An 8,616-nucleotide genomic window follows, 5' to 3' on the forward strand; every position below is an offset into this window, starting at 1 on the left:
AGTTATTCCAGCTAACAAACAATAAGCAAAGTGCTTTTTGATTTAATTTTTATTTAAATGTAGAAAAGAAAAGGTATTGATTATTATTTATTAAGTAATATTTTAAAAAGAAATTAATCAATACATTTTATTTATTTTTTTCTTTCAATAACCATATCAATAAAAGTATCTATTGTTAAGATTTATAATAAATAATGAAAGTTTATTTTTCAAAATTAATTTATTCATTATAAGTTTAAAATATATTTAAAATTAAAATTTAAAAAAAGGTTTTATTTAAATTGAAGATTACAAGCATGATGGAAGAGTTTAACATTCTTATCTTCTTTGAGTATATCTTTTAATTGTTCTTCACTCATTTGTATGAGTTTTGAAAACGTAAGATTAGGATTATGTTCCATGTCATAAAGTTGGTCAGTAGTAATTCCAGGCATTCGTTTCAGTACTTCAAGAGCATTCCAATTCGTTAAATCATCATCATTTTCAATCATTTTACAATCTTCTTCAGTTGGTTCCGAATCATTTTGTTTTAAATCATTAAAAATATGAGTTGTCATTTGAGGAGAATATGACCAAACAATTTTTAATTGTGGAAATTCAGTAATTAGTTGTGTGAATATATTAGTATAAGACTTTAATACTTGTTCAGTTTTTGAACTATCATATTGTTCAAATCCTTCAGAAGAATAACATTCAATAAGTAATACAACAGTATTATATTTTCTAAACATATTTTGAATTTGTTTATTAATTCTTCTTGATTTTAAAGAACCAGCAAGGTCTATAGCAGATTTTCTTTCAATACAAATATTTGGAGATAAAATATAATCGCCAATTTCTAATTGTTTTGGTATTAATTTATAATTCTGATTAAATAAATGAAAAGGTAATTCACATCTAAATTCTCTAATATCAACTATAATTGTTTTAACTCTATCTTGAATAGGAATAACTTCTATTTCTTTTTGGTCAATATTTAATTCTTTACTTTTCATTTCAGTTTTAACTAATTGTTCAAAAGCATTTTTCTCTCTTAAAATCGTTTGTTGATATTTAATCATTTCATAGGACTTTTCATAAAATAGTAAATATAATTTAATTTCTTCATCTCTTGAATGAACATAAGTTTCTAATACTCTTGTAACCCACAATGAACAATTATATAAAATAATTGCTTTAGGTTTATCCCAAAACAGTTCATTATTCATTTCATTTTGTGTTATAATTTTATTAATTCTTCCTTTATATTCTCTACAATTAAATGGTTCATTTTTCTTTTTCATTTGACTTAATTTTTGTTGTGTTTCTTCTATAATCATTTGTTGTGTTGAATAAAATCTTTGTGACATTTCATACATAACACTATTATATCCAAAAATAATTTCATCTTCTGGTTTAACATCCTCTTTATCATCTATACCAATCACTTCTCCATTATCTCCTTCATTTTTTTGATTTAAATTCATTCCTTCTGATTGTACAAATTTCCATTTTTTTATTTTTGAATTAGCATCAGTCCTATACTTTAAATGAATTTCTTTTATATGTTTTTCTAATTCATTTTTTTTATCAAACCATTGTTGATAAATATCTAAAAGTGTTCCATCATCAACATTCCATGAATGAATTAGTTCTTGTTTGGTTTGTTGATTTCTTACAATAATAACAACATCATTTCCTTTTTGATTTTCATGTTTAATAATATTCATCATTTCAATATGTTTTGGTTGTTTTTCTATTAAAAACTTATCTTGATTCCAAAGTCTTGCTTTTGTTGTTTCAATTACAAGTTCCATTGTTTTCTTTCCTAACCAAAACATTGAATCTTCTCCCCAAACAAGTAATTTCATCGTTTCTAATTGAATAAAAAATAAAACTGGATTTAGAATATATAATGAAAACATTAAATGACGAAGTGTTTTAATATCAATACACATTGACTCAATATCAGAGTCATAATCTATACCTTTATTATAATTACTAATTCTTTTTTCAAATTCCCCAAATAATAACATTGAATCAGGTAATACATTTGATTGTATTTTTAAACGATGACGTATTTCTATTGCAATATATTTCATTGATTCAAAAATTCCTTGTTCAATGATTTTCATTGATTCTGACATTTGTAATTTAAGTTGAACTACATTAAAATATTTAAATTCATTTCTTATTTTAATTAATTCAGGAAATGTATAAGAGAAGAAGAATACTTTATCTATTCTAAATATTTCTTTTATTCTTTCATAAATTTTAGGAATACCAACTAATTGGTGTGTTTTTTGTGTTAAACAACGTAAAAGTCCTTTATTTTTTGTTAATGTTAAAAAGACTTGTCCTATAAAAGAAATATTAAATCTTTTTTGAATATCTTCAATATCAAATATATAAAAAATACAACTATTCCAATTGAATTCATTTGATATAAGATCAGAAATAAGGATACGAGTTGTAACAAAAAATATTCCTCCATTTTTATATAACTCTTTTCTTTTTTCAATGCTTAGTTTATAATCAATAGATAATAATGGAATATAAATATCTTCATTTGAAGAAGCAATACTTGATTGATTTAATTCTGATACACAACTCTGAGAAATTGAAGATGAATCAACTCCACTATAGTCTATTGACCGAATAAAATTAAGTAATGTTTGTTCTGATTTTCTTTTTTTTATTTCTTTTATTGTTGAACTATCAAATGTTAAACCTTCAGAATATAATTTAAAATGATGAAAAATATGAGGAGGTGCATTAATAAGAAAAATAGCTGGGATACTTTTGTTATGTGATAAGTAAAGTTTCATATCTTTATGTACTGCACTTAATGATATTTCTGGTAATAAATATCCATGTGATAATATCGTAAAACTTTTACATGAAACTATTTGTAATGCAACTTTATCAACAAATTGTTCCATTAAAAGAAATAAAAAATAAATTTTATTAGTTTATTTTATGTTATTTTTTAAATAGTAAAATATAAATTTTAAATCCTCAAATAAAAAAACATTCAATCAAATATCTCTTCTAAAATCTCTCATTATTTCTTCTATTCTATCAATAACTTCATCTATAGATTCATTGTTAACATAATTAGATTTTAATTCAACTTGTAATATAACTATGTCTTTTTGATTTTCAACTGTAAATATACAATCATTATTTTTCCATAATTCAACAATTATATTTGAAACTATTATTATATGTCTAATTCTATTGCAAATGAATTTATCCATTTTCATTTATCTATTTAAAAGAAATAAAACAAACTCTTTTAAATTTTTAATATCTTTAACAAGTTTAAGCAATGCTTCAATTAATTGATATAACACATTTTGATTAACATATTCAATACTCTCAGAAATAATAATGTCATAGACACCATTTAACATAAAATCAAAATCTTCATCATTTTCTTTCTTATTACAAAAAGAACAGATAATCCTTTCTATTTCATTATTTATTGGACTACAATCAAATCCCCACATTGTTTTTGATTCTAATATTTTAATAACACTTTTATCACTTAATCCATTACTTCTTTTAAAAACAATAAATTGATATATTTGTGATAATACAACTGGATATGAAGCAAATATTCCTTCAAACATTTCTATTACATAATTCTTTTTACTATCATTTTTTAACATTTCAAATAAAATACCAATTAAACTCCCTCCACATGTCTTTCCTTCACAACATAATTCAATATCATTTTTCTTTGAATTGTTCTCTTCTGATTTTATTAATTTATTAAAACCATCAATAAACTTTGCCTCTTTGAGAACTTCGTTTCTAAATTGAGGACAATATGCAACTTCTATTAATCTTTTTATTGTTTGATTCGTTGGGTCAATTGATAATGAAAGTTTAATCCTATCCAATATATCAATACAATGAATAGAACTTACTCCAGAATGATATCTTTTACAACAAATATCAAGTATTTGATTAATTTTTGATTCTGTAAGTTCTTCTTCCATGACATTATCTTTAAAAAATAGTTCATCAGTTTTTACTTCTGGGTGTATATCTTTTAAAGTTAATTTTTCTCTTTCTATAATACTTTTCTCAATTGTAGGAACTTTAAAGATTTGTTCTTCTTTTTGACTGCTTTGAGTACTATCACATTTTAATAATTCTTCATTGATTATTGTTTTTTCTTCTTCATTACTTTGTTTCTTTTCTTCAACTTCAATGTTTTGAGTTAATATTTCATTAATATAACTTTCTGATAAATCATTTTCAGGTTCAACAATAAATGCACTTTCTTCTTCCATTTTCTTTTCTTCACAAATCCCTTGAGAGGGAGTTGTTTGATGTTCTTGATTTTCTTTTCCTTCAACTCTAAAACTTTTTCTTTTTATTGGAATAACAACCTTATTTTTTGATATAAGTTTCTGACTTGAAGGTGGAACAAGATCATTCGATATAGAACTTGCTTTTTCTGCTGCACTACGCCCTAGTCGTTGTGTTGCTTTTAAAGCACTACTAAACTGTTTTCTTGTAACCTGTTTGGTCATAGAAATTAACAGATCTTTTTTCTTATTTTTGATTATAACAAAATAAAACTTTTAAAACTGAACCTTTTAAATTTATTAGAATTATACTTTAAACAAGTCCATTGGGTCGAGTAAGTACAACAAGAACCTCACCTTCATCAAATGTAAAAACTGCTTTTGGAGAAATTATTATATTTGATATTGTTAATGAATAACCAAGTTGTAAAGTGTATGAAGATAATGGATATTGACAACCAGAAATTGTTACATTTGTTACAGTTAGTGTTAATGGAATAAAACTAATTGTCCAACCTTGTTTTCCTTCTATCTCAGTATGGGGTTTGGCAACAAATATTTCTTCATAATAATTTATTATTTTTACTTCAACTCCTTCATTTTTCAAACGAACTAATGAAAGCACATTTGATAAAGAATGATCAAATCTAGTTCCTATTCCACCACACAACACAATATTTTTATATCCTTCATCAATACACTTACCAATAGCAATTTCTGTGTCTGTATAATCTTTGTCACATCTAAAATGAATTTGTTTTACATGTTTAAATTGCTTTATTGTTTCTTGATTAACACTATCCATATCTCCAACTATAAAAAGTGGTGTTCTTTTAAATTCTGATGCATGATCAGCACCACTATCTGCACAAATAAAAAATGAACTTAAGTCTATGAGTGATTGATAAAATTGAATTGAGTCAGGGTGGTCATCATAATGACCACCTGTAAAAATGATTGCGTAAGGTTTGTTCATTAATTTATAAATTTTTTAAATTCTTTGAAAATTTTTAAGGGTTTTATTAGTCAATATTTTGACGTATTTTTGTGAACAAAAATTGTTGATAATAACAAATTAAGAATATTTACAGAATAGAACAAACAAATTTGTCAAATAGAGAAATGTTTAAGATCGAGAAAAAATTAATATATAAAACTAATAATTTAAGAAAATGTTTTTTAGAGAAAAGTCAGTTGTAATAAAAATAAATAAACAATTAAAATATAATTTGAAACATGTCATTTTTAATTAAATAAAAATGGTTAAGTATTCATTTTTTTAAAATGTAAATAATAAGAAAAGTTTTTGAGGAGAGTTTCTTTAATAACATCTGAAAAATCAAATACTAATAACAAATAAACTAAAAATTGGGGATAATAATAATCCAATTTACAAAGTTTGTGTTATAGCAGATGAAGATATAAGAAAACCCCCATTTAATAGAAAGGATTTGTGATAGTTATTATTATAAGGAAAAATATTTATTTTCTAATTATGTCATTAGTTTACCTACAATTATAAATGAATATATTTCAAATATATTTTTTTGTAATTGTTTGGCAACAAATTCAAAAAAAAGTTTTGTAAGACACAAACAATATTATAACTTGTTTTTCTTTAACTAACAAATAGTTGTCTATTAACTTATTTAAACAATAGAGATATTTATATTATTATATTGAAATTTATAAAAATGATATTTTTTGATGTTTATTTAGATTGTATTTCTGTTATTACTTAGGAAGAAGTTCAAAAAATTGTTAATGAAATGAAAGTTAAAGTTTATTACTTTGAAATCTTTTCAAAAACAATGGAAGCATTTTCTAGAGGTAATAAAATTCAGTTATGAAATTAGTATTATTTCAAGGATTTATTAGTTGGTGTTAAACTAAAAACAAAAAAAAAACGATAATATAAGAAAAGACAAAAAAAAGAAAAAGTATTAAAAAAGATTCAATTCTTTTTTTTTATTAAGGTTGTGAGATTATTAATTTAATATGTTATAATTTAAATATTTATTTCTACGTCTATTTTTATTGTTATTCAAGGTATTTTGATGATGACTTGTGATAGGAAAATATTAAATAAATAGTAATATTTTAAGGAATTGAAATGGAAAAAGATATAATCTTAAAAGAAAAAATAAAAATAAAAAGTCAAAAAAGAATAACTGACTCATAAATATGGAACTATGAATTAAATAGATGAAGACGTGGAAACAAAAAATAAAAGAGTAAAAATGGTATAAAAATTAAAAGTTGAACTTGAAACGAAAATTTTTATTATTTTTTTAACAAAACGAATGAAATAAAAAAAAGGAGGGGATGAAAAAACTAAGAACTTTTAAATTCAGATAATGTCAACGGTATGTTTTTTACTTTATATTAATATTTTAAGGAGTATTACTTTTGTGAGGTTATTGTAAAAATAAAAAAGAAAATTGTTCACTTTTTAGAACTGGAATAATCCAGTGTTTGAGGGATATCTCTCGAAACAATCTGGAATCATGAAGTCATGGAAACGTAAATGGGTACGTTTGACGAAGACTGATGTATATGTGTTTGATAGTCCAACTAAGAATACTCCCATATTAACAATCCCACTTCAAAGAACTGTTGTTTCTTTAGTTGCTTCAATGGGAGATAGTTATTTAAAATTAGACTCAAAGAAATTAGGAAAACAATTTATTTTTAATGCCCCATGTAAAGATCAAGCAGAAAGATGGGTTACTGCTATTAATAATACTATTGATGCTAGTCTTACTAGACCATCTGGAATGACACAAGTAGTACATGTAGATTTTGACCCTAATCTTGGATATATTGGACTTCCACCTGAATGGGAAAGATTCCTTAATGAAGGAGGTATTACTACTGATGAATATAAAAAGAATAAAGATGTTGTTGATGATGTATTAAATTTCCAAATTCAACGACAAGGAGATAAAACTAACCTTCCTTCAGTTCCTGCTCCTATTTCTCAACCTAAACAATCTAAGGCTGTAGTAGAGCCATTACCAGAAGATGTTGAAAAAGTTCAATTAAAAGATGTTACAATTGAACAAGATCCAAGAGAGTTTTATTCTGATTTTGAAAAAATTGGAGAAGGTGCTTCAGGAGAAGTTTTTTCTGCAAAAAGAAAAGCTGATGGAATTGTTGTTGCTTTGAAACAAATGGAAGTAAACAATGACAATGAAAAATTAATTGCAACTGAAATTAGTTTAATGAAAGGATGTAAACATGATAACGTTGTTACATTCTATGAGGCATTCTATTTACCAGCTAAAAAACTTATGTGGATGTCAATGGAATATATGGATGGAGGATGTCTCACTGATATATTAGAAAATCATGATATTATTGAAATGACTGAACCACAAATTGCTTATGTCTGTCGTGAAACATTAAGAGCATTAAATTTCATTCATGGACTACATTGTATTCATAGAGATATTAAATCAGATAATATGTTACTTACTAATGATGGACATGTTAAACTGGCTGATTTTGGTTATGCAGCTCAATTAAATCAAAAACAAAAAAATAGAAATACAGTAGTTGGTACTCCTTATTGGATGGCACCCGAATTAATTCGTGGTCATGATTATGGTGTAAAAATTGATATTTGGTCATTAGGAATTATGGTAATGGAAATGGCAGAAGGAGATCCTCCCTATATGGAATTCCCACCATTACGTGCTTTATTCTTAATTACAACTAAAGGAATTCCTCCTTTGAAAAATGCAGAAAAATGGAGTAGGGATATGAATGGATTCGTTGCTCGTTGTTTGGAAACTATTCCTGATAATAGGGCTGATTCCGAAGAATTACTCCAACATCCATTTATGAAAATTGCATGTGAAAATACAGATTTTGCACAATTAATTGCTGATGTGAGAAAGCTTGCATAAAATTATATCGTTCTGAAGTCAAATTTTTGTTATATTTTTTTATTTTAACAGTTTTGTTATTTAAAAATTTAACTATTAAATCATTTCATTTTTGTTTTAATTTTTTTAAAAGGTTCTTAGATTAAATGCTTGGCTTTATTTCATTTCAAAACTCTAAAATAATACTTTACTAGTCATTTTCATTTATTGAAATACCATTTTTACATTACTTTGGTTAACTCCTCTAAACTAAATGACTACTACTTTATTTAACTAGTAATAAATTTTTTAATGAACAGTGAATTATGGTAATTAAATATAAGACATTCTCTGCAATAAGTATGTAATATTTGTTTTATTTTCAATTTATTTTTATTTATTACTTGTACTTTTTATCTATTTTCATTTCTTTTATTTTATTGATG

At 24.4% G+C, this 8,616-nt stretch overlaps 4 protein-coding genes across 4 annotated transcripts; 1 reads left to right on the forward strand and 3 right to left on the reverse strand.

The window, feature by feature from the left end:
- Positions 1-272: 272 nt before the first annotated feature.
- Positions 273-2,921, reverse strand: ENU1_133330 (DNA repair endonuclease, putative; the record flags this gene model as incomplete). Its single annotated transcript, XM_008860121.1, has 1 exon — positions 273-2,921. The coding sequence occupies one exon, from the start codon at positions 2,919-2,921 to the stop codon at positions 273-275; it is 2,649 nt and encodes an 882-aa protein (XP_008858343.1).
- A 96-nt stretch (positions 2,922-3,017) lies between these two features.
- Positions 3,018-4,526, reverse strand: ENU1_133340 (hypothetical protein; the record flags this gene model as incomplete). The annotated part of the gene is made up of 2 exons (XM_008860122.1): positions 3,018-3,216; positions 3,274-4,526. 2 exons carry the CDS (start codon positions 4,524-4,526, stop codon positions 3,018-3,020), a joined length of 1,452 nt encoding a protein of 483 aa, XP_008858344.1.
- An 88-nt stretch (positions 4,527-4,614) lies between these two features.
- ENU1_133350 (thiamine pyrophosphokinase) lies at positions 4,615-5,277 on the reverse strand (the record flags this gene model as incomplete). The annotated part of the gene is made up of 1 exon (XM_008860123.1): positions 4,615-5,277. The coding sequence occupies one exon, from the start codon at positions 5,275-5,277 to the stop codon at positions 4,615-4,617; it is 663 nt and encodes a 220-aa protein (XP_008858345.1).
- A 1,531-nt stretch (positions 5,278-6,808) lies between these two features.
- Positions 6,809-8,212, forward strand: ENU1_133360 (p21-activated kinase; the record flags this gene model as incomplete). Its single annotated transcript, XM_008860124.1, has 1 exon — positions 6,809-8,212. One exon carries the CDS (start codon positions 6,809-6,811, stop codon positions 8,210-8,212), a length of 1,404 nt encoding a protein of 467 aa, XP_008858346.1.
- Positions 8,213-8,616: the final 404 nt, after the last annotated feature.

This window comes from Entamoeba nuttalli (assembly GCF_000257125.1).
Source record: "Entamoeba nuttalli P19 unplaced genomic scaffold asmbl_5572, whole genome shotgun sequence".
Taxonomy (NCBI): domain Eukaryota; phylum Evosea; order Mastigamoebida; family Endamoebidae; genus Entamoeba; species Entamoeba nuttalli.